Source organism: Berkeleyomyces rouxiae, assembly GCF_048999995.1.
Source record: "Berkeleyomyces rouxiae strain 22BRR77 chromosome Unknown BrBRR77_ptg000004l, whole genome shotgun sequence".
NCBI lineage: Eukaryota > Fungi > Ascomycota > Sordariomycetes > Microascales > Ceratocystidaceae > Berkeleyomyces > Berkeleyomyces rouxiae.
Window position 1 is genome coordinate 2,079,807 of NW_027396494.1, and position 25,003 is coordinate 2,104,809.

At 52.6% G+C, this 25,003-nt stretch overlaps 8 protein-coding genes across 8 annotated transcripts; 5 read left to right on the forward strand and 3 right to left on the reverse strand.

Annotated features, from left to right (window-relative positions):
• Positions 1–244: 244 nt before the first annotated feature.
• On the reverse strand, positions 245–8,357 carry BROUX77_004799 (uncharacterized protein; the record flags this gene model as incomplete). Its single annotated transcript, XM_073749602.1, has 5 exons — positions 245–370; positions 552–4,114; positions 4,294–4,396; positions 4,855–6,578; positions 6,998–8,357. The coding sequence occupies 5 exons, from the start codon at positions 8,355–8,357 to the stop codon at positions 245–247; spliced, it is 6,876 nt and encodes a 2,291-aa protein (XP_073605256.1).
• A 497-nt stretch (positions 8,358–8,854) lies between these two features.
• Positions 8,855–9,898, reverse strand: BROUX77_004800 (uncharacterized protein; the record flags this gene model as incomplete). The annotated part of the gene is made up of 1 exon (XM_073749603.1): positions 8,855–9,898. One exon carries the CDS (start codon positions 9,896–9,898, stop codon positions 8,855–8,857), a length of 1,044 nt encoding a protein of 347 aa, XP_073605257.1.
• A 943-nt stretch (positions 9,899–10,841) lies between these two features.
• Positions 10,842–11,324, forward strand: BROUX77_004801 (uncharacterized protein; the record flags this gene model as incomplete). The annotated part of the gene is made up of 1 exon (XM_073749604.1): positions 10,842–11,324. The coding sequence occupies one exon, from the start codon at positions 10,842–10,844 to the stop codon at positions 11,322–11,324; it is 483 nt and encodes a 160-aa protein (XP_073605258.1).
• A 1,013-nt stretch (positions 11,325–12,337) lies between these two features.
• Positions 12,338–13,345, forward strand: BROUX77_004802 (uncharacterized protein; the record flags this gene model as incomplete). The annotated part of the gene is made up of 1 exon (XM_073749605.1): positions 12,338–13,345. The coding sequence occupies one exon, from the start codon at positions 12,338–12,340 to the stop codon at positions 13,343–13,345; it is 1,008 nt and encodes a 335-aa protein (XP_073605259.1).
• Positions 13,346–14,693: 1,348 nt separating this feature from the next.
• Positions 14,694–15,809, reverse strand: BROUX77_004803 (uncharacterized protein; the record flags this gene model as incomplete). The annotated part of the gene is made up of 3 exons (XM_073749606.1): positions 14,694–14,702; positions 14,824–15,707; positions 15,782–15,809. 3 exons carry the CDS (start codon positions 15,807–15,809, stop codon positions 14,694–14,696), a joined length of 921 nt encoding a protein of 306 aa, XP_073605260.1.
• Positions 15,810–16,329: 520 nt separating this feature from the next.
• On the forward strand, positions 16,330–18,060 carry BROUX77_004804 (uncharacterized protein; the record flags this gene model as incomplete). Its single annotated transcript, XM_073749607.1, has 1 exon — positions 16,330–18,060. One exon carries the CDS (start codon positions 16,330–16,332, stop codon positions 18,058–18,060), a length of 1,731 nt encoding a protein of 576 aa, XP_073605261.1.
• Positions 18,061–18,116: 56 nt separating this feature from the next.
• On the forward strand, positions 18,117–22,053 carry BROUX77_004805 (uncharacterized protein; the record flags this gene model as incomplete). Its single annotated transcript, XM_073749608.1, has 2 exons — positions 18,117–19,266; positions 19,361–22,053. The coding sequence occupies 2 exons, from the start codon at positions 18,117–18,119 to the stop codon at positions 22,051–22,053; spliced, it is 3,843 nt and encodes a 1,280-aa protein (XP_073605262.1).
• A 1,221-nt stretch (positions 22,054–23,274) lies between these two features.
• BROUX77_004806 (uncharacterized protein) lies at positions 23,275–24,162 on the forward strand (the record flags this gene model as incomplete). The annotated part of the gene is made up of 1 exon (XM_073749609.1): positions 23,275–24,162. One exon carries the CDS (start codon positions 23,275–23,277, stop codon positions 24,160–24,162), a length of 888 nt encoding a protein of 295 aa, XP_073605263.1.
• Positions 24,163–25,003: the final 841 nt, after the last annotated feature.

Consider the following 25,003-nt stretch of genomic DNA (forward strand, 5'->3'; position numbering starts at 1 on the left):
CACGGTTGTTGCACAGGGTCTATTTCCCTTTCCTTTGACATTTTTTTTGTTTCTCCACTGTCTGTTCCACTCCTTGTTCGTTCTGTTGTCGTTTACCGATGATTAGTTGCTTGTTGTTTGCTATTCCCTTTGTTGTTTTCAGTTGGTGTCCACCTTCCTGTTGTTTTCTTTTTTTGTGTTACACGGCCATGGGAGAATGGGAAGAAAGAGAAGGAGGCTGATGTTAGGGTCTGGGAGACCCGGGTCAAGGCTTTGCCTGATTGCCCGAGTTGAAGCCGGTGTGGCTTGAGCAACGGTGGTTCGAGTGTCGGTGGTCCGAGTCCGCAAAGGCCCGACTACTGACGGTCCGAATACAAGTGGCCCAACCGGCCTTGATCCGAACGCCCGATGACTCACCACGTTTGGGTCAATCAGGTAGGCCTCAGTTGTTCTACCCAGGCAGTATAAAGAGCTGCTGCTCTCTCCTAGTTTTAGTTAGTTCTTTCTTCTTCTCTCCATCGCAATATATCTGTTTCTGCCCTTCTACGTCCTTTTACGACTTGGCCCCTTACAATGACGGGAGGAGGAGGAGGGTTTTTCTGGCCAGGAAGAGGATCCGACGCACATGGTTCCAGCAGACAAACGTGGAAGACGGGATGAACCTTCATAGTGGCAGGGAGTGCCAACTCGTAGGCATGCGAAGACACCTTCCGTAGAATCTTAAATGGGCCAAGCTTCTTGAAGTCCAACTTCTTTGAAGGACGAGTAGTTCGAATATTTCTACTCAAAAGCCACACTAAGTCCCCTTCTCGAAGGAGAGGGGCGGAAGATTTGTGTCGATTCGCGTACTCGGTCATCCGCTCACGGCTCCACGTAATTTCAGTCTTTAAAAACTGACAAATGTTGTCAAGCTCTTTAACAAAGTTCCGCAACGGGCCTTTTTCCACAGAGACTGGGAGCGACTCACGCCCACTTCTGGGGTGAAACCCGTGGTTCGCAAAGAAGGGCGTCAGCATAGTAGAACTGGACTCGGAGTCATTGTAAGAGAACTCCGCCAAGGGCAAAAGATCAGCCCAATTGTCCTGTCTATAGTTGGTGTAACCCCGCAGGTATTGCTCCAAAATAGAGTTCACACGCTCAGTCTGACCATCGGTCTGAGGGTGGAACGCAGTACTCAGATTTTGCTTTATGCCCAACAGTTTGGCTAAAGCCTTGGAAAAAGCCGACGTAAACAGACTACCCCTGTCGGACACAATGTCCAATGGCAGACCGTGGAGCCTATACACTGCTGACAAATAGAGCTTAGCAAAACCTGCAGCATCCAGCGAGGAATCGCAAGGTATAAAGTGAGCCATTTTGCTAAGCCTATCGACGACAACGAGAATCATGTCAAAAGAATTGGAGACCGGCAAGCCGGTGATAAAATCAAGGGACACAGATGTCCACCGAGCTTGCGGAATGGTCAGAGGTTTCAGTAGACCGTAGGGACTATGTCGCGCGGACTTGATCCGTTGGCAGACCTCACAATTTCGGATGTACCGGATGACATCACGACGCATCCCGGGCCACCAGTATTCCCGAACAAGAAGTTCAAAAGTGTTCTTTTGTCCAGGGTGTCCGCTAGGCATAATATCATGACAATTCTTCAATGCACGAACTCGTAGATCCTCGTTCGGCAAATATAGAAGGTCGTTGACAAACAAAAGACCGTCATTGTCAAGCCTGCAGACACTGAGGTCCACATCTGGAGGTTTGGTCGACTGGCCTCGAAGAGCAGAAATAACATCAAGAGCCCACTTGTCCGTGGATAGCGCGATTTTTACCTCGTCTACCAAAGACATGGTACCAATAAAATTTTCAGGGGGAATAATAGGAGCACACAGCTCTTTATCCTCCTCAGAAGAAGAAGAAACGAGGTCTTCGTAGCGTCTGGTCAGGGCATCAGCTCTAGAATTCAAGGAGCCAGGCCTATAAGTGATGACATAACGGTACTCGCTCAGTTCCATAGCCCACCTCGCTTGCCGTCTGTTCATGGCCGGAATTTGCTTAAGAACGGCTAAATTCCGATGGTCCGTCAATACCAGAACAGGTTTTTCCAGACTTTCAACCATGAATCGCCACGACTTTAGAGACTCCACAATGGCTAACAACTCCTTGTCACCTACGCCGTAGTTACACTGGGCAGGATTCATTTTTTGAGAGAAATAGGCCACGGGGTGTAGTAGAAGCCCCTTGTCAGTCGGGTGGTATTGAGACATGACGGCAGATATTACACGGTCAGACGCGTCTGTTTCAATAACAGTGTCCAACAGGTAATCAAAGTGCTTGAGGATAGGTTCAGAGCAGAAAAGGTCCTTCAGGGTGTGAAATGCTGCCTCACATTCAGAGGACCAGACAAAAGATTGCGTCTTTTTAGTCAACTCGAAGAGAGGTGTGCAGATTCTAGAGAAGTCACGGATGAACCTCCTATAGAAATTGGCAAAACCCAAAAAGGACTGGACTCCCTTAACAGTTCGGGGAGCCTCCCACTCACGGACAGCCGCAACTTTAGCGGGGTCCATCTTCAGAGCATCGGCTGAAATAACAAAGCCAACAAAGGTAGTTTCAGTCTTGTCGAATTCGCATTTTTCACCCTTGACAAACAGACTGGCCTGCGCTAATTTTAGCAGGACTTTGCGCACATGAACATCATGTTCCTCTTGGTTCAGAGAGAACACCAGGATATCATCCAAGTAACAGACACAGAATATGTCCAAATACTCCGACAAGACCTCGCTGACATATTTCTGACACGTGGCAGGAGCATTGGTGAGTCCAAACGGCATCACATTGTACTCAAAAATGCCATATCGAGTTCTGAAAGCTGTCTTGTATTCATCACCTTTCTTGATGCGAATCAAGTGGTACGCAGCTCTCAGATCCAGCTTTGTAAAAATGTTTCCCGTAGCCGCCGTGCGCAGTGATTCATTGATCCGAGGCAGAGGAGTTACGTCTTTGATGGTGATATCATTGACGGCTCGGAAATCAACACAGAATCGTAAACTGCCTGGCTTCCTAGCAAAAAGAATCGGGGAAGCCAGCGGCGAAGAGGAAGAGGAAATAAAGCCTTTAGCAAGCATGCCATCTAGATATTTTTTGACAGCCTGCAACTCGAGTGGAGTCATATCGTACAGCGGGGCCTTGGGGTATTTCGCATCGGGAACGAAGTTAATCGCATGATCAATGTCCCGGTGAGGTGGTAGTTGATCAGCACCTTCTCGAGAGAACAGAGGAAGTAGGTCATGGTATTTCTTCGGGATGCGTTCAAGGAGCCGTGCATGCTCTTGTTCCGGAGTTAGGTCCTCCTGATTGAGATAATCCAGGACTTCCTGAGCGGTGACACGATAAATCTGTAGTTTCTCAGCTTTGGCAAAGCGATGCAAAGCCTGAGACGACACCGTCACACAGGAACAAGACACAGCTGACGATTGTGCAATAAAAGAAGGAAGGGGTGAAGTGGCTGAAGCAGGAGCAGATCCCTCAATCTGACTGCCAGCGGTAGAAGCAATATTTTTGTCGTTTTTTGTATAAGAAAAATCAAACGAAGCGCCAGAATCAGTAGAAGCAGTCGAAACAGAAGAAGAAGAAGAAGAAGAATCAGAAGCTGCCACAGCATTGCCATCGGCGGTAGAAGTAACCGATATCTTGAGCGTATTGGAAGGCCAAGAAATTTCCGGGTTATGGGCGTCGAGCCAGCATTTCCCCAGGATGATGTGGTAGCCCCCAAGCTTCGTGATTTGAAAAACCAAAGTTTCTGAATAATTAGGAAAAGAGAGGGACAAAGGAACTTGGTGGGTCACTTTACCCGCAGCAGTTTCACTACCATCAACAACATGGAGCGACTCGGCTCTGGCCTTGAGAACAGTAGGAATCTGATGCCTTGCTATAAATTCAGAATCCACAAAACAAGTTGTTGATCCCGAATCCACCATAGCGTAGGCCTCAATGGAATTATTCACTGTCACAGGAATAACCAGAGGGGGAGAGTTACCATAATCGATAGCATTATCAAGAGAACAAGTGCTGATTCTCAAGAGACCCTCATCAGCAGCGTCAGGGCTAGCCAGGACCAGAGGGTAATGGGTCGGTAGCCCTTCTAGTTTTTTGACGCATCAGGCGCAGGGGCCGTCGAGGGAGCCCGGGTAGAAGTGGAGGGAGAAGGGACAGTAGCTGCGCGAAGAGCAAGGTTGTTTTTGGGGCAAGCCTTTAGCATGTGGTCCTTTGCGCCACACTTCCAGCAAACACCCTTTGCCAATTTGCCGTCAGCAGTCTTACGGAAGGGTAGACCGTTGGCATCGGGACCTGCAGAGGTACCCTTAGCTGGCTTGGTGTTGGGGACAGTTTTTTGGGCGCCAGCATTTCTCGAACGAGAATCTTGCTGAAAGGGGACCACACCAGGAGGCGGTTGGATTTTCCCGTTGTTTCCCCGGGTTCGGTTGTTGATCGTATTGTTGTTAAGGTGTGATTACGCTAAGCTGGATCTTCACAGAAAGGGACACAGAGGGACAAAGATCTCGAATTGAAGAACAAAACTAAACTCTCTAAATGGTGTAGAAACAATGCGACTATTTATCCTGTTGGAAAGGGAGGCAACCGACGATCGGCGGCGACGACAACTAGTTCCTCTAGGAAGTGCCGTTAGTCTTGGTTCTGGTCTGGCATTAGTTTTGCCGTACCAGCGCCGGACTAGTCCTTCGAGGATACGCCGTTAGTGTTGGTGTCGGGCTTCCGTCGGTCCTTAAGGGTGCAACCCCAACATCAGCCTCTCTTCCTCCTTTTGCGCGTCGTTTTGGTTCCTTTTTGGCTGAGCCATAGTTTGTAGGCGTCGGTATCGACCAGAAGGTCGACTGGTTCCCAGCCAGGTCTGACGTAGCCTTTCCATTTGACTTTGACTTGCTTGACACCGTTAGAAGTGCGTTCGCCTAGGATCTTTTCGACCTCCCAGTATTCTTCACCATTGATGACTTCCATAGGTGCTGGTCGATCGTCGTGAGTCTTTTGGGAAGGGAAAGCGTCGTTGGCAGCTGAGCGAAGGCGATCGGCATGGTAGACGTCGTGAGCAGTTGTACCCGGTACTTCAAGACGATAAGTGTGAGGGGTAACTTGTTCCAACACTTTGCAGTATTGGTATTTTGCTCTAAGTTTCCTGCCGAGGCCTGAGCCTTGTTGTTCAGGGCGTAGGGTGAGCCAAACGTATGAGCCTGTAGGAAAATCTGGTGCAGGACGTCGGTGTTCATTCTCGCGTTGCTCCATCTCCGCTCGTGACAGAGAAAGGTTGGCGTGGGCCCATTTCTGGGCGTCTCTCAGGCGTTGGATGACCCTCTCAGCCTGTCCGAGTGGACCGTTATTGTCGGGTTCGACAGGCAATGGTGGTGCGGCGAAGACTCGTGGGTGGTAGCCGTGAGACAAGAAGAAAGGTGAAACATTAGTGGCAGAAGATGGGGTGGCATTGATGCTGAACTCGACCATGGGCAGTAGATTGAGCCAGGCGGGGCCTTCAGCGCTGAGTTTGGCAAGTTTGACTTTGATCTCAGCGTTCATCCTCTCTGCAGCTCCATTGGTAGCCGGATGGTAAGCTGTTGTGGTTAGCCTTTCGATCTCTAGGCGTTTGCAGAGGTGTCGCCAAGCTGCGTTGACAAATTCGCGGTCAGACAAAATAGATTTTGGCATGCCGTGGTGTCGGTAAAAGTGGTGGAAGAACATATCTGCAACAGATTCCATGTCGAGGGCGTCGGCGGGAATAAGGATGACGCCCTTGGATAGACGGTCTATAACAGTTAGGACGTGGGTGTAGGTGATGCCGCCTTTCTGTGCTGGTTCCAAAGGTCCGATAAAGTCGATGGCAATCTCGGCCCAAGGCTGGTCGGGAATTGGCAAGGCTTTGAGGGTGGTGTCCTTGTTGTCGCGACGAATGTTAGAACTACCACAAATTTGACAGTTGCGGCAGAAACGGCGGATATCTTCGACGTAGCGGGGCCAGAAAAACTCTCTAGACAGCTCGACTTGCATGACGTTCTTTCCGGGGTGCAGCATCATGGGCGAGTCATGAATGTTCTGTAGGATGGCGGTTCTCAATGGCTCGTTAGTAGGTACCCATAGTTTATTCCGAAATCGAATAGCGGATTTGGCGTCCAAAGAGCAGTCGGAAATGTTGACTCTCAACTTGTGTCTGATTGTTTCGGGCCACTGTGACAGTCCATCTGTCAACGCTTTATGGATAATGGCGTATTCATCATCGGCAGCACAGGCATCAGACCAGAGTTCCCGTAAGGCAGGCGGAAGTTCGGGGGTAGAAGGGGCTTCTGGCGTGTTGGTGGTTTGTGTCGAGAAAACTTTCAGGCCGTTACCGTCGTGGTGCAAGATAGTGGCTAGTCGGTCGTTGTAGCGCGCGTCATTCGTGTTGTCTGGGGTGTCGCGGCGAGAGAGAGCATCTGGGAGAGGGGAGAGTTTACCAGGACGGTGGACGATGGTGCAGTTGTATTCGCTCAAGGTCAGGTACCATCTAGCTTGGCGTTCGGACAAGTGCTGCAACTTGGTAAAATGCAGCAAGTTTTTATGATCTGAGACGATGGTAAACGTCTCCTTCAGGCCCTTGAGTTCGCCACGCCATTCTTTTTTTTTTTTTTATTCATTACTCGCATGGAACCTGACAGGGTTATGGCGAGGTGTATATTAATACTATACACGAATCAAGGTTTAACGGAATCTCAAACAAGCTAGCTACTACACATAATATACTCCAATCCCCTGGCAGGGAGGCAGTTACATCTAAGATCCCACAAATATAATCCCCAAGTTATGACAGAAAGGAAATACATGAATAGTTTTTGGTATGAATTTCCAACGAGCAGCACTAACCCCAAGTGCCCCAGTTAAGGTTGACTGCTCGTAGAAAATTGGCGTCACTGGTAGGAATCGAACCTACGACTTCTCGGTAGCCAACCGAAAAGCCTTGCCAGGTGCTATACCACTGCACCACAGCGACTGCCACGCCATTCCTTCAGGGCACAGACAACAGCCAACAGCTCTTTGTCGTGGATCGGGTAGTTGCATTCGGCGGCAGTCATTTTGCGGCTGAAATAAGCACAAGGCCTAGTTGATCTATCGGGCTGCGTCTGTAGAAGCGCTGCACCGAGACAGTAGCCAGACGCGTCTGTCTCAACAACAGTTGGCAGATCTGGATTGTGCGTGCAGAGGACAGGGGTCGAGGTGAATGCTTCTTTTAGAGCCTGGAAGGACTCTTCTTCCTTTTCGCCCCACTGGAAGGCCTGGTCTTTCTTTGTCAACTGTAGCAAGGGAGTCGCTAGAGTAGTGAAATTTCTGACAAAGGTGCGGTAGAAATTGCATAGACCGAGGAAGGCTCGAACGTCCCTGACCTTCTTGGGCGTTGGCCAGTCCGACACTGCAGAGACTTTGGTTGGGTCGGTTGAAATCTTGCCGGGCTCAAGGATGTATCCCAGGTACTTCACTTTCGATACCGCGAACTCACATTTATCAATGTCGATTGTCAGTTGGCCCTCCAGAACCTTTGCTAAAGCCAAGTTGACCTTCTCGTAGTGGTCCTCTAACGTGCCGTCGGTATAAATCAAGATGTCATCGACGTAGGCAGAGCACCACACATCCAAGTATGGGCGTAGCAGACTGTTCACAAAACTTTGGAACTCTGCAGGCGCGTTGGCCAGACCAAAAGGCATGACGTTCCACTCAAAAAGGCCTTGTCGCGTTCGAAAAGCGGTCTTCCACTCATCTCCCTCGGCGATTCTGATGTTATGAAACGCGGAAACAACGTCGAGTTTCGTAAACCACTTAGCTTTGGAAGCATTAGCTAGGGTCTCGCTGATGTTTGGGAGTGGGTACCGATTCTTTTTCATAGTCGCGTTTAGTGCACGATAATCTACACAGAAGCGGAGGCCGCCACCAGGCTTTTTCACGAATAGGATGGGAGCAGCAGCAGTGGACTGGCTGTGGCGAATGTAGCCTTTTTCCAGCAATGAAAGAAGCGTCTGGCGAAGAACCACGAGTTCTTCTCTGGTCATGCTATAAAGGGGGCCCCATGGAGCTTCTTCGTCGGGCACGGTCAACTCGATCCTATGATCCTGGCCAGGCCGGCGGGGAGGCATCTTTTTAGCAAATTGTGCGTCTGGATCAAACACCTTGACCTTGTCGTGCTCGATCCAAGCTGGGATCTTCTTTTTCCACTCTCTGGGGTTGGCTGGTACTCTATCTTTCTCCAAACGGGCCAAGGCTTTATTGATATCTTCGATTGAAGCTGCAAAAACCCGCAGCTTATCTCTCTTGGCGGCGCGGAAGAAGGTGCTCGCTCTGTTTATTCGTACCATGGTAGAGCGGAAGGTATGGTTTGTCGTCGCCTTTCCTCGAGCGACAATGCCGGATTTAAATCTAACTGTGTCGGCTTCACAGTCTATCCTTGCCCCTTGTTTCTTGAGCCATGGGTATCCGATCAGGATGTCTTCGGCTAATTTTGGTACTACCCACGCCACATGTTTTTCTATGTGGCCCGATATGTCAATTTTAAACACGGCTAATCGGTCAACCGTGACGGTACTCTTTGAATTAAATGGTACCAGCGTTCTGGGACGCGAACTGAAAAGCGTATCAAGTTTCCATTTCTTTACAAGGTCACTGCTGATCATAGAGGGGGAAGCGCTACCGGTGTCAATCAATGCAATCACGGGACAAGTGTTGTTGATCACTGCATCTAATTGAATTGATGTGTTGGTAATAGATCTATTCAACTCTTCCCATTCCTTCACAGCAGCCTTGTCGTCTTTGAAAACCTGCTTGGGCCTCTGACCACGACTTGGGGCAGAGGCGATCAGTTTCCCGAGTCCTCCTCGGCGGTCTCGTAATATTCTTCGCCCTCTTCTTCGAGTACAGGAGGAGGGAGGTTCGTGGCTGCGCGAACACTCTGTTGTACCGGGGGGCGGGCACGCTCGAATGGGCAGTTAGGGGACATGTGGCCACCAGCGCCACAACGGAGGCACAGTCCTCTGGCTCTTCGTGACTGGAGTTCTTCCTTGGAGACCCACTTGGCACGACGGGGGGCACTGTTATGGGTGGGCGCCCAGTCCATGGCATCAGGGGAGTGTTGTGCCGGGACATTGCGGAACTGGGACGTCCGGGCAGGGTTCCTCGGAGGGTGGGCATGCCGACACTCGTCGAGTTTTTGCCAGGCATTAAGCACCTGTTGTGCGTATTGTTCGTAGGTTGGGGGGTCTGGGAAACCAGCCAGGGCAGACATCACTTGCCCGGGGAGGGTGCGCCTCAGATTCATTATGCGCTCTTCGTGGCTCAGTCTATAGCAGCCAGCGATCTGCATCAACCGACTGACCCGAGCCAAATGTTCCGGAGCAGAGGCACCTCGGCATTTGAGGGTGTGCAGCTCCAAGAGTGCACGACGGGAAGCTGAGGTGTCCTCGAAGCAGCTGTCCAAGAATTCCAGGAACTTATCCACGTTCTCCAACGATGGATCGCGGCTCATGCGGGCAATGTAGGTCTGTGCCTGGAGCAAGGCATTGTCGGCTAACAGACCGTAACAGTGCAGAATGAACCCTCCTGCGCCGTTGAAGTGACTGTGGTCGTAGCGGTACTTCATCTCCACGTATGACCGGTACGTTGGGTAGAGATCAGGCCGCGTATGGTCATAACGGACCGGGCGGAGGTCGGAGGAGGTGTTTCGCACAACCACTGGGGTCGCGGGGGCGGAGTTGGGGAGTCCCTGCATTTCGTTATTGTGAGCCATTGTTGCTTCGTGGAAAACCTCTGGCTCACCGGGGACTTCTGGTAGTATGCTGTCTTCTCGGAAGCTGTGGTGGAAGGAAGAATCGTCGTCAGAGGGTGCAAAATAGTTTGGGGCCATAGGGTTTGGCCGCTGTGGATATTCAAATGGCAAAGTAAAAGAAAAGTAAAAATATATCTCGATCCCTCGTCGGGTCGGCGGTAAAGTAAAAAAAAAGGAAAGATAAGAGTGACTTAAGGAAAAATAAAAAAAAAAAAAAAAAAAGGAAAAGGGAAAGGGGGGTTTGAGAATTCGAGATGATGTTAAGGTGTGATTACGCTAAGCTGGATCTTCACAGAAAGGGACACAGAGGGACAAAGATCTCGAATTGAAGAACAAAACTAAACTCTCTAAATGGTGTAGAAACAATGCGACTATTTATCCTGTTGGAAAGGGAGGCAACCGACGATCGGCGGCGACGACAACTAGTTCCTCTAGGAAGTGCCGTTAGTCTTGGTTCTGGTCTGGCATTAGTTTTGCCGTACCAGCGCCGGACTAGTCCTTCGAGGATACGCCGTTAGTGTTGGTGTCGGGCTTCCGTCGGTCCTTAAGGGTGCAACCCCAACAGTCCCCGTCCATCAAGTATCTCGGCTTCATTGTTGAACCCGGCTCCGGCATCCGTGCAGACCCTGACAAAGTCAAAGCCATCCAGGAATGGGAGGCTCCCACGTCTGTCCGTGGAGTCCGTAGTTTTCTTGGGTTCGCCAACTTCTACCGCTGTTTTGTCTCCGAATACTCCACCATCGCCGCACCACTGACCCGGTTAACCAAGAAGGACCAACCCTTCAAGTGGGAAGACGAACAACTCCGTTCGTTTGAAGCCTTGAAGAAGGCCCTTGTCTCTGCCCCGCTCCTTGCCACCTTCGACCCTGACCTCCCCACCATCGTTGAAGCCGATGCTTCCGGCTGGGCCCTGGGAGGTTCCCTCAGACAGCAAGGTGCTGATTCTCTTTGGCGTCCTGTTGCTTACTTCTCGCGAAAGCTCAGCCCAGCGGAAGTCAACTATCCTATCCACGATAAGGAAATGTTGGCCATCCACTCCTGCCTCCGCGCTTGGCGCTCCTACCTCGCTGGCATCCCGTTCGAAGTACACACCGACCACCAGAACCTTTTGTACTTCCAGAAGCAAAGAACCCTGTCAGAACGCCAACGCCGCTGGGCCCATGAATTGTCCGAGTTCGACTTTCGGTTAATTCATCGACCCGGCGTTACTCAAGTGACCTCCGATGCCCTTTCCCGCCGCGACCAAGACCTGCCCCAAGACCTCTCTGATAAACGCCTCCAGTCCCGTGTCCACCAAGTTCTGCGCCCTGACGGGCCCGACTTCGTCATTGCCGCCGCTGTTTGGGCTAAAGAGCCTGACAAAGACCCTGAAGTCGCTGTGGTGCAGTGGTATAGCACCTGGCAAGGCTTTTCGGTTGGCTACCGAGAAGTCGTAGGTTCGATTCCTACCAGTGACGCCAATTTTCTACGAGCAGTCAACCTTAACTGGGGCACTTGGGGTTAGTGCTGCTCGTTGGAAATTCATACCAAAAACTATTCATGTATTTCCTTTCTGTCATAACTTGGGGATTATATTTGTGGGATCTTAGATGTAACTGCCTCCCTGCCAGGGGATTGGAGTATATTATGTGTAGTAGCTAGCTTGTTTGAGATTCCGTTAAACCTTGATTCGTGTATAGTATTAATATACACCTCGCCATAACCCTGTCAGGTTCCATGCGAGTAATGAATAAAAAAAAAAAAAAAAAAAAAAAGACCCTGAAGGAACCCTGACCCTCGACCACGCTGCCTATTACGGATAGGGCCCGAAGAAAGGATTAGGGTTCCGGGTACAGCCAACGACTCGGGACAATGATAGGTTCCTGAGGTGGACAGTCGGGCCTGTGGAGGAAGACGTCAGTTAGACAGAGTGCTAAGACGTATGGTCGGTTGAGATGAAGAGGCAACACACAACTTAGATGGCTATTCTGAGAATAGAGCGGCACAAAGAGGAAGGAGGAGGAACAATCACACACTTCAAAGAAGAAGAAAGGTTGAACTGCAAAGAAAGCAAGAACAGAATGGTATAAAGAAGAAGAAGAAGGTAAGCAAGTGCATGTGATTGTTAAGCTTGGAGAACAAGAGTAAACCTGATCAACTCAGGGCAGGAGACGACGATATTTATGTTGTCGGCGCTCCTGACAAAACTCTGTCTTCCCAAGCTAGAAACAATCAACATCTAACTACGAACAAAAGATAAGTCTCGTGTAAACAAGACGTAACAGGTTCGTAACAATCGAACCAGATAACAACCCCCACCTAAGCACGCAATGGCAATTGCAACAAGAAAACTCTGCAGCAGCAGAACAACGTCTATCAGAGCACCCGTGCTCAGCACATCCCACGACAACCTCATATCCGTTGATCAACTCACGATCTACACAGACCAACCTGTGCCATAAGCGCATCTTCATAGGTCGCCGACCTTCGGCGTTGTGGAAAAGAAGAGTGGGGTAGGTCTCATGCATAACCCTTAGCATGAGCAGTGTCAGGATAGCTATTCATGACACTGCCCTAGATGCCCCTTTTGCTGACCCGGAACTCCAGACCCTCTGGCACTCGGCACTTACCCATAACGAACGTTATTGGCAAGCGCGACAAGCTGTCCAAGAACAAGCCCGCTCGTTCCCCAACGAGTGGGGCCTTCCTTGGCAGATCAGCGAGTGTACCCTCGACTCCGCCACCCGTCTCCTCTGGCGTGACCGCCTGTGGATCCCCTACTACGAGCCCCTCCGCACTCGTATCATCCAGCAAGTCCACGACTCCACGCTCACCGGTCACCCTGGAGGATCAGCAACCCGTGATCTAGTCAGCCGCTCCTACGCTTGGCCTGGCCTCTCTGACGATGTCCGCCGCTTCGTTGGTAACTGCGACACTTGCGGTAAAAGCAAGATTTGGCGCGACCAGAAGCGTGGCCTCCTGAAGCCCCTGCCCGTCCCAGACCGCGCCTGGCAAGAACTCGCCATGGATTTCATCGTCGGCCTCCCCGAGTCCGAAGGCTGCACTACTATCTTAGGTATTACAGACCGGCTGTCAAAGAGTAAAATCTTGATACCGCTGAAATCGTATACTGCCTCTGACGTAGCTAGAGCCTTCATCACACACGTCTTTGCCCACCATGGTCTACCCCGCGCCATCACGTCCGACCGAGGTCCCCAGTTCACCGGTTTATTCTGGACAGAAGTCTGTCGCCAGCTCTCCATCACCCGCCGCCTCTCCACTGCGTTCCATCCCGAGACCGACGGCGCCCAAGAGCGCTCCAACCAGGAGATCGAGACCTACCTCCGTGCCTTCACTGTTTTCCTGCAAGACGACTGGGCTGCACTTCTCCCCCAAGCCCAGGTCGCCCTGAACAATCGCACCGCTACTGCCACTGGCCTTTCCCCTTTTTTCTTCACCCACGGTTACAACATTGACCCCCTTGACATGACTACCGACCACGAACCAGGCTCCACCGTCTCCCCCGCCACTGCCGGCCACAACTGACTCGCCAAGCACCGCGACGCAACCGCGTTCGCCCAGGCCTCCATGGCATTCGCCCTCGAAACACAGGAACGACATGCCAACCGGGGACGCCAGGCAGCGGAAGCTTTCAAAGTCGGCGACCGAGTCTACCTGCGTCTGCGCAACGTGCGCACCATCCGCCCCTCGAAGACACTCGACTGGCTTGCCTTGCCGTACCGAGTTATCCAAATCGTTGGCACACACGCCGTAAAACTCGACACGCCCACCGGTATTCACCCTGTCTTCCATGTCAGCCTTGTCCGCCGTGCCCGTGATGACCCTCTGCCCTCCCAAGTCCTGTTACACCATGAACCACCGGCGATCGCACCCGAAGAAGCCTCTGAAGACCTAGTCGCCGGTGAACACTTGGTGGATGAGATCCTGCAACACAAGACCGCCAACAACCGTCACCAAGTACTCGTCCAGTGGACTGGATGGGCAGAGCCAACGTGGGAACCCTTGTCACACGTCAAAGACACAGCAGCCCTTGAGAGATACGAGCAGACCCACGAGTGCCCCTGGAAGTTGCCAGTAGTCCCCCGGAGGAGAGGGAGGAGGAGGCGATTGTAACGATCTATGGATCGAGGTAGGCTCAGGCTCCGCCCTCACCGCCGTTTACACCGCCGTCCACACCGCCTTGCATACCGCCGTTACTCACCGCCTGCCAAACCCGTGTGCACACCGCCGTTGTCAAGGGTACGCGTCATGCCTCTACCGCGTGTATATAGATAGTGTTGTTTCCGCCCGTTTTCTTGTACATTAGTCTTTTCTCTTCATCTGTTTCTTAATTTATTTCTGCTGTTCTAAAAGCGTTCTCCTTTAGACCGTAAAGCCTTACACACGGTTGTTGCACAGGGTCTATTTCCCTTTCCTTTGACATTTCTTTTTTTTTTTTCCACTGTCTGTTCCACTCCTTGTTCGTTCTGTTGTCGTTTACGGATGATTAGTTGCTTGTTGTTTGCTATTCCCTTTTGTTGTTCTCAGTTGGTGTCCACCTTCCTGTTGTTTTCTTTTCTTGTGTTACACGGCCATGGGAGGATGGGAAGAAAGAGAAGGAGGCTGATGTTAGGGTCTGGGAGACCCGGGTCAAGGCTTTGCCTGATTGTCCGAGTTGAAGCCGGTGTGGCTTGTGTTAGGGTCTGGGAGACCCGGGTCAAGGCTTTGCCTGATTGTCCGAGTTGAAGCCGGTGTGGCTTGAGCAACGGTGGTTCGAGTGTCGGTGGTCCGAATCCGCAAAGGCCCGACTACTGACGGTCCGAATACAAGTGGCCCAACCGGCCTTGATCCGAACGCCCGATGACTCACCACGTTTGGGTCAATCAGGTAGGCCTCAGTTGTTCTACCCAGGCAGTATAAAGAGCTACTGCTCTCTCCTAGTTTTAGTTAGTTCTTTCTTCTTCTCTCCATCGCAATATATCTGTTTCTGCCCTTCTACGTCCTTTTACGACTTGGCCCCTTACAGCGGCGGCAATGACGAAGTCGGGCCCGTCAGGGCGGAGAACTTGGTGGACACGGGACTGGAGGCGTTCATCGGAGAGGTCTTGGGGCAGGTCTTGGTCGCGGCGGGAAAGGGCATCGGAGGTCACTTGAGTAACGCCGGGTCGATGAATTAACCGAAAGTCGAACTCGGACAATTCATGGGCCCGGCGGCGTTGGCGTTCTGACAGGGTTCTTTGCTTCTGGAAGTACAAAAGGTTCTGGTGGTCGGTGTGTACTTCGAACGGGATGCCAGCGAGGTAGGAGCGCCAGGCGCGGAGGCAGGAGTGGATGGCCAACATTTCCTTATCGTGGATAGGATAGTTGACTTCCGCTGGGCTAAGCTTTCGCGAGAAGTAGGCAACGGGACGCCAAAGAGAATCAGCACCTTGCTGTCTGAGGGAACCTCCCAGGGCCCAGCCGGAAGCATCGGCTTCAACGATGGTGGGGAGGTCAGGGTCAAAGGTGGCAAGGAGCGGGGCAGAGACAAGGGTCTTCTTCAAAGCTTCAAACGAACGGAGTTGTTCGTCTTCCCACTTGAAGGGTTGATCCTTCTTGGTCAGCAGAGTCAGGGGAGCAGCGACGGTGGAGTATTCGGGGACAAAACAGCGGTAGAAGTTGGCGAACCCAAGAAAGCTACGAACTCCACGGACAGACGTGGGAGCCTCCCATTCCTGGATAGCCTTGACTTTGTCAGGGTCTGCACGGATGCCGGAGCCGGGTTCAACAATGAAGCCGAGGTACTTGATGGACGGGGATTCGAATTCACTTTTGTCCCAATCAAGTTGCAGGCCAGCATCGCCAAGAGCGCGGATGATCTGACGGACAAGGTCACGGTGGTGTTCGCGGGAGTCAGAGCTGTAAATCACTACATCATCGAGGTAAGCGGAGCAGGATATTCCAAGCCAGCGGGAGAGAACATGGTTGATGAAACGTTGGAACTATTACGGATAGGGCCCAAGGAAACCATTAGGGTTCTAGAAAGCCAACGACTCAGGACAATGATAGGTTCCAGAGGTGGACAGTCAGGCCTGCGCGGATATACGGCCGGGAGGAGAGGATAGAACTCTCTAGGTCGTATGGTCGGTTTGAGGTAAAGAGGCACACTCAACTAATTGATCTTATAACACACGGAAGGGAATAAACAATCACAGGAACACTGAGGTAACGAAGACGACAGAAGGTACTGATGCAATGAAGGCTATCAAGAAACAAGTGATAATTAAAGATATAGTACTAAAGAAGAAGGTACTATCGAAGAAGTGATACTATAAACTAGTATACAAAGAAGAATGGCAAAAGGGGTGTATGTGATTGTTAAGCTTGGGGAGCAAGAGCTAACCTGATCACACGGGGCAGAAGGCAACGCTATTTAAGGCGTTGCAGATTCTGACAACAGAGATCTTCCCAAGCTAGAACCAAATCACAGATAAGCAGCAGAACAACGTCTATCAGACTATCAACTCATCGTGGGAAAAACTTTTGCAAAAATGGCCAAATCGACAGAAAAACTCACCAAAACGACTCTGAGCAACAGCTCAATTGATTCCAAGACTAGTTCGAGCAGTGCATCGAACAAAATAGACAAGAAACCGACCGCGCGCGATGAAACGCGCCGCACGACGCGCCTGGGGCTGAGTTTCGCCCAGATGGCGAGCCAGGAACCGCGTTCCGACGACGACGAGCTGCTGCGTTCACCGTCGCAGCATGCGCCCGTCACCTCATCGATGAAAGTCGATGCAGGTGTTGAAGATGCGCCGGTTGTTGAGATTCCCTCGACACCCGACTCGCGCGACTCGGACGCGACAACGCCGACGCCTAAGGCACTGGATGGGAGCCCGTTCGTGTTCAGCCAGGCTCAGCGCGATGAGAACGACACCAACAACACCAACAACACCAACAACAACAACAACGACCAGACGATTCCGGCGAAGCGCGCCCGAGAGATTGCTCTCATGTTGGAGCGCAAGCGCCGGCGCGACGAGCAGAACGCCGCCATCATGAACGAGGTCTTCCTTGTTCTAGAACGCCTCAAGGACTCAGCCTCCGAGGCCCAGCTGATGCGCATCCTGCGCCAGTTTGGCAACGAGTGCGGGCTCGTCGTAATGTCGCGCCACGACCACAAGACGCTGGTTGAGATGGAAGTCTCGAAGGCTGCCCGCCCCAAGCCACCACACGAGGCTGCAGCCGTGGCTGCGTACAGCGAGGCTGCGACGCAGACACCTGAGGTGCCAGCCGCGCCTTCTGTCCTGGGCAGTGAGCCCCGTGCCAGCAAAAAAAACGCCACCCCTGCGCCTAAGGCCAATAAGCGCAGACGCCGCGGCAAAAAGGCCAAAAAAAATGCTGCGACCGCCGCAACCGCCGCAACCGCCGCCACTGACCAGGCTGATGCTATGGTCATCGACACCGCTGGCGACCAGTCCAGCACACCCGACACCACTACCTCGACCACCACCTCGACCGCCACTACTACTACCGATGACGCCGCCGCGCCTCCCGCCCCGGACACAGCTATGGCTGATGCCGACGCGCCCACTGAGTCCCCCGACACGTGGACCGTAGTCGCCAAGCGCGCGCCGAAGAAGGCTGCCGACAAAACCACGACCCCCGCCCCCAACACGACCACCACCACGACCACCACGACTGCCCCTCGCGAGAAAACGGCCGTCGTTATTGTCACCACACCCGAGTCGAGAGCCAGCGCGCTGCCCCAGCGACGCGTGCGCGACGCGGTGAACCGCCTTCTTGGCAAGACTGCAGTGTCTGCGGTCCAGCGCACCAAGGCGGGCAACATCTTGCTGCACGCTGTGGACAGTGAGGCCGTCAAATTGATGACCTCCAATCTGCAGCGCGTGGTCAAGGAGCTGTCCTGCTTTGGCGCCTGCGAGTTCACGCGCGCCACATCTCCCGGCTCCAGAACACACAAGTCGTCAAAGCTCTGCTTTGTCATCCACGGCGTGCCGATTGAAGACGGTTTCGACAGTCTCAAGGAGCTGCCCAAGGACATGGCGGACTTCAACGGCGTCAAGATCTCCGACTCGCTGCGCTGGCTTGTGGTCCCTGCCAAGGGTAAGCAGGCTGGCTCGGTGGTCGTCGAGGCCCTGACCCAGGCTGACTACGACAAGTGTGTCGGCAAAAACGTCAACGTTGGCGGCGCTATTGTCCCAGCAGTGCCCTACGTTGACCGCAAATCTACGACAGACGGCCCCCCTCGCCTATGAAAGAGGGCCCTACGGCCGGACAACGTCTACGCATCCTTCAGCACAACGTGCACAAAATGAAGGCTGTTCATGAGACAATACTTGAGGCTGCTGCAACCGGAAAGGCGGACATTGTCTGCATCCAGGAGCCTTACACCATAAAACTCAAAGCTGGGTATAGAACATTGACGCAGCCGGGCTTCACCCTGGTTGTGCCGTTTAATGTTAGGAATCTCGAGGCTATGCCTTTGCGCCCGCGGGTCTTGACCTACGTCCGCCAAGGCCTGCCGTTTTCTGTGCTGTTCGAGTTTGGCGATGCTGAGAGTGATATTCAGACCCTGCGCATCCTTGCGTCGGAGCCGTTTTCGCTTCTCAATGTCTACAACGAACGCCAGCTGACTGTGCAGCCTGTCCCCGAGACCCAACCCCGGCCCTATACCATTGAGCGCACCAATCTTTTATCGCGCAATATTGACACCAGTACTTTGCTTCTCGGCGACTTCAATCTCCATCACCATTGGTGGAATTCCCAGCGAGAGCATCCCCACGAACCACGAGCTGACTCTTTTGCTAACTGGCTGATGTCGCAGAATGCCACCCTGATTGTCGACGACGACTACGTTGAACGCAACGGCGGCACATACGTCAACAGCAGCACGACCTCGGTGATCGACCTCGCATTTTCCCTGCGGTCTCGACCGGGCCTGTTTACGAACTGGAGGTATCTTCAGGAGACGGGCTCCGATCACCGGGCCATCAGTTTTGATTACGTCAGCACCACCACACCCAAAACCCTAACACGTAACCCGGCGTTCAACACCAAGACGGCCGACTGGTCGCTGTTTCGCAAGGAATGGCTGGCTGGCCAGGCCGACCTTGAGCTTCAGCTGTCCCTGGCAGAGATTTCTGCAGACGGTGACGCAATGGCGCGACTGCTTTCCGAGGCCCTGCAATCTGCTTGTCAGAGGTGCATGTCAGTGAAGAGGCACAGTGCCCGCGCAAAGCCATGGTGGACGCCCGAGCTACAATCACAACGTCAGGCCGCATCGCGCGCAGAGAGAAGATACAGACGAGGCAGGCTGTCGCTGGTTGAGTTTCATTCGATTCGCAACAAGTACACCCATGCTGTCGAAGATGCTAAGTCTACTCACTGGACTACCTTTCTTTCTGACGCTGACAACGAAAAGGTCTACACAGCCTGGAAATACACCAAGCCAGCTACGGCGAGTTACTTTCCCCCCATCCAGGGGCCAGACGGGTTAGCCAATACCCCCGAGGAGAAGGAAAAGGCTTTCCTGACGCTACTGGGTGCTACGTCTAGCGCAGGTGTCGACCCCCGACCTGACGTTGCGGATACACACGACCCCCATCACGACCCCCATCACGACACCCCCCACGACACCCCCCCCGAACGACACCGACCGAAGCATATACCCCTGGCCTGACCTTACAGACCACGAGATCAAGGAGGCAATCATGTCCGCCAACGCCAAGAAGGCACCCGGGCCCGACGGCATGAACGCCAAGATCATCCAGATCGCCTTTGAGGCCCATCCCGCGCCCTTTCTCTCCGTCTACAAAGCCCTGTCTCGCCTCGGAATACACCCCACACTCTGGAAGCAAGCTACTGGGATTGTGCTCGCGAAAGACGGAAAGGCTGATTATTCAGTCGTAAAGTCCTACCGCATCATCTCACTGCTCAACTGTCTAGGCAAAGTGCTCGAGAAAGTCTTTGCGACCCGCTTAGGGTACCTCGCTAATTGCCATGACAGCTCGCTTCTAGACGACACTCAACTCGGAGGCCGCAAACAGCGTTCAGCCATGGACGCCGCTCTCGTATACGTCAGCCACCTGCAGAAGGTCAAGGAGATGAAGCTCGTTCCAAGCACTCTCTTCCTTGATGTCAAGGGCGCTTTCGACCACGTGTCAAAGCCCTGCTTGATGCGCAGCTTACGTGAGCTCGGTCTTCCCCTGGTGTTCCGAAAATGGGTTGCTTCGTTCCTCCAGGACCGTACTGTCGGCCTGCACATCGAGGGTCAGCCGTTTCCGATGACCCCGGTTAACATCGGCATCCCCCAAGGTTCCCCCATCAGTCCTCTACTCTTCCTGTTGTATGCTCGGCATATAGTGGCTCGGGTGGCCGGCGACACACCACAACTTCAGCTGTCGTATATAGACGACTTCAGCGTAACCGTGGCGTCCAAAAGCCCGAGGCGTTCGGCGGCGCTTCTCGAAGAACTCGTGACGGAGCTGCGGGCCAAGGCTCGCGACTACGGCATTGAGTTTGAAGAGAGCAAAACTGAGCTGATCCACTACACCGATGCTGCAAAATGGGCCTCCCAAACTGTCCGAGTAGGTGATGTCACTGTGCGTCCCCAAAAGATGGTCAAGTGGCTAGGTTTCCATTTCGACAACAGACTTTCGTTTAAACAGCACGTCCAGGCACGGACCCAAAAGGCTGAGATCGCGTTCCGCGGCTTGCTTCGGCTCGCTTCGAACACGCGTGGACTGTCCATCGCGGCACTCCGTCAGCTCTACATCTCCTGTGTGGGTACCGTCGCCGATTACGGATCAATTCTCTGGTATGACCCGTCAAAACCCCAGCTCAGTCTGCAAAGGGTATACCAGAAACTGCAAAGCCAAGCTGCCGCCCGTATCCTAGGTACATTCCGCGGTTCACCAACACGTGCCGTCGAAGTCGAGGCCGGCCTCCCGCCCCCCTCGATTAGATTTGCCAAAGCACGCATGGCCTACGCCGCTCGCACTCTCCGCCTCCAACGCAACCATCCCGTCCGTGTTGCCTCCCAACCCGACAAGGACGAGCTTGCCCCCGATGACTCAGACCTGCCTCTCCTGGGGCATAACATGAGTGTCAAGACTCGACTCGGCTGCATCATGCGCGAGTTGAAGCCATTGGTGGCAGGCATGTGGAGACGAGAACGTCGCCGACAGGAGTGGGATAGTCCCTGGCAGCCGCCACTGACCGACCGCATCTCCATCGTCGTCGACCCTGGACCCAAGGAGGACGCTGCCGTCAGGCATGCCCAGTTCTTGTCAAGACTTCCGAACGATGCCGTCACCGTGTATACGGACGGCTCCAAAGAAGGCTCCAGGTGCTCACTTGCAGCGTGCGTGGTCGATACCAAAACCGGTGAAGTCAAAACGAAAGTCAGTCATCGACTGCAAGATGTGGAGGTTGCAGACTGCGAGAGCGCCGCCATCGTGGAGGCACTCACGCTCCTCGCCAAAACAGAAAAAATAACAAAGCAAGCTCGCCCCTGCTATGTGTTTGTCGACAGCCAAGCTGCCATTGCGCGGCTCCGCAAGCACGGCCACTTCGCGTGGCAGGCCCGCCGCGTCCTCGGTACATTCACGTCGCCAGTCACGGTGATGTGGTGTCCCGGGCACATGGGCATAGCGGGGAACGAGATTGCAGACGCGGTTGCACGCCAGGCTCTCGAGAGTGATGATGAACGCAAGTTCAGCTCACTGGGCAGTGTCTTCGCTAGGGTTAGGAGGTTTACCATGGACAAGTGGGAGACTCTCTGGGCTTTTGAGCGAGACACCGCCGCTGGTCCCTCCCATGGCTCGCACTACCTGCGTACCATCGGTGGTGATCCAGTTCTCCGTGCTAAGGCGCCTAAGGTTTCCGGACCAAGATGGCTCACCTCGGCGTACTTCCAGATGAAGGTGGGTAAAGGCAACTTGTTGCCCTACTTGCTGCTCATCAAGAAGACGGACTCGGACCGGTGCCGCCGTTGTCAAGAACATGAAAGCGAGAGCGTTGAGCATGTGCTGCTGCACTGCGCCGCATTTTCTGCAGAGCGTCAAGAGATGGCCATGGCATTGAGTCCTAAGCCGCTAGATCTTCCGACGCTTTTCAATACGAATAACGGAACCGAGGTGCTGCTGAAGTTTGTTCGCAAGACGGGTTTTTGCACGAAGGCCTGGGTAGAAGGTGTGGGGAGAAGAGAAAGTAGTGGTGTGAGGAGAGTGGAGGAAGTTGAGGAGTGAGGAGGAGTTGGTGCTTGTGTCTTTGGACAAATTACTGTGTCGAACACGACGTATTTCCTTTGTCGTTGATTTTTGCTGGAGTTTGGATGTTGTTTTATTGTACCTTGCTATGTGTAGATTTACTGCACCTCGCCATAACCCTATCAGGTTCCATGCGAGTAATGAATAAAAAAAAAAAAAAAAAAAAAAAATCACAGATAACCGAAAGTGGGGACATACGTAACTCAACGTTACCAGACGCTACTATCAAACCGGATGTTAGTTCACGAGATAAACCAACACTGCAGCAGCAGACTGAAAATCCCTCAAGACACACAGGCAACGATATGTCGCGTTACAGCGATATCGGCCTAACTGTCATGAATAGCTATCCTGACACTGCTCATGCTAAGGGTTATGCATGAGACCTACCCCACTCTTCTTTTCCACAACGCCGAAGGTCGGCGACCTATGAGGATGCGCTTATGGCGCAAGTTGGTCTGTGTAGATCGTGAGTTGATCAACGGATATGAGGTTGTCGTGGGATGTGCTGAGCACGGGTGCTCTGATAGACGTTGTTCTGCTGCTGCGGAGTTTTCTTGTTGCAATTGCCATTGCGTGCTTAGGTGGGGGTTGTTATCTGGTTCGATTGTTACGAACCTGTTACGTCTTGTTTACACGAGACTTATCTTTTGTTCGTAGTTAGATGTTGATTGATTCTAGCTTGGGAAGACAGAGTTTTGTCAGGAGCGCCGACAACATAAATATCGTCGTCTCCTGCCCTGAGTTGATCAGGTTTACTCTTGTTCTCCAAGCTTAACAATCACATGCACTTGCTTACCTTCTTCTTCTTCTTTATACCATTCTGTTCTTGCTTTCTTTGCAGTTCAACCTTTTCTCTTCTTTGAAGTGTGTGATTGTTCCTCCTCCTTCCTCTTTGTGCCGCTCTATTCTCCGAATAGCCATCTAAGTTGTGTGTTGCCTCTTCATCTCAACCGACCATACGTCTTAGCACTCTGTCTAACTGACGTCTTCCTCCACAGGCCCGACTGTCCACCTCAGGAACCTATCATTGTCCCGAGTCGTTGGCTGTACCCGGAACCCTAATCCTTTCTTCGGGCCCTATCCGTAATATTTTGTTAAGCTTCATTTGAAGACCCGACGCTATTACAACTTTGGCTCTCTTTGGCACTTTTTTCTCTCCTCATTTATTTTTCCCTCTCTATTACGTTTCAACTCGCAATGGCCCTCACTCGCGAAATGATCGAGCATCTCAATACGTTCCTCCTGTCGATTCCTGACCGAACTCCTGAGAACTGGCATCTCGGTGCCCTTCCTAGGGAGTTCAGTGCTGAGATCAAAATGGCTATTGTGGCGGCTTACATGTCTGGTCTGCGCACCGACGATGGTGCCCCGCCCATCCCCGTTGGCTCTGTTCCTGATGCGGCTCAGGTTTACTGGGCTGCGTTCCAGGCTGGCGCTGAAGCCCGCTTCAACTCCCTTGAGTCTCTTCCCCGAGTCAAACGGGAAGAGGATGCCGATCCGTTGAAAGAGGCCGACAAGCATCTTGATGTCGTGCCCTATGATGGCAATCAGCAAGGCTTCCAGGCGTTCCAGAGGCAACTTGCGGTCAAATTTGCTGCTGCACCCAAGCACCACCGCACGGAGCAGCGCAAGCTGATGACTGCCTTCTCCTACCTTAGAGATGGCGCTCTGGATTGGGCCATGCCTCGGATGGACCCGGCCACTGGACACATGAACTTTGAAACGTACGACGATTTTATGAAATCGTTAGCTGAGGCTTTCGATGACCCTGACTGGCGCATGACTGCGACCCAGCAGATCTTCGACTTAAAGCAGACAGGTACTTGTACTGCCTATCACTCTGCTTTTACAACGCTGTTGAAGAAACTCGGTTGGGCCGACGCTGATTTCACCATTGCACTATTTCAGCGAGGCCTCAAGCCCCACATACAGGACGCTCTGGCTTGGAACACCTATCCTGCCCCTAAGGGAACGCTTGATCAGTTCGCTAATTTCTGCAACACGCTGGACAATTGTTGGGGTTGCACCCTTAAGGACCGACGGAAGCCCGACACCAACACTAACGGCGTATCCTCGAAGGACTAGTCCGGCGCTGGTACGGCAAAACTAATGCCAGACCAGAACCAAGACTAACGGCACTTCCTAGAGGAACTAGTTGTCGTCGCCGCCGATCGTCGGTTGCCTCCCTTTCCAACAGGATAAATAGTCGCATTGTTTCTACACCATTTAGAGAGTTTAGTTTTGTTCTTCAATTCGAGATCTTTGTCCCTCTGTGTCCCTTTCTGTGAAGATCCAGCTTAGCGTAATCACACCTTAACAACAATACGATCAACAACCGAACCCGGGGAAACAACGGGAAAATCCAACCGCCTCCTGGTGTGGTCCCCTTTCAGCAAGATTCTCGTTCGAGAAATGCTGGCGCCCAAAAAACTGTCCCCAACACCAAGCCAGCTAAGGGTACCTCTGCAGGTCCCGATGCCAACGGTCTACCCTTCCGTAAGACTGCTGACGGCAAATTGGCAAAGGGTGTTTGCTGGAAGTGTGGCGCAAAGGACCACATGCTAAAGGCTTGCCCCAAAAACAACCTTGCTCTTCGCGCAGCTACTGTCCCTTCTCCCTCCACTTCTACCCGGGCTCCCTCGACGGCCCCTGCGCCTGATGCGTCAAAAAACTAGAAGGGCTACCGACCCATTACCCTCTGGTCCTGGCTAGCCCTGACGCTGCTGATGAGGGTCTCTTGAGAATCAGCACTTGTTCTCTTGATAATGCTATCGATTATGGTAACTCTCCCCCTCTGGTTATTCCTGTGACAGTGAATAATTCCATTGAGGCCTACGCTATGGTGGATTCGGGATCAACAACTTGTTTTGTGGATTCTGAATTTATAGCAAGGCATCAGATTCCTACTGTTCTCAAGGCCAGAGCC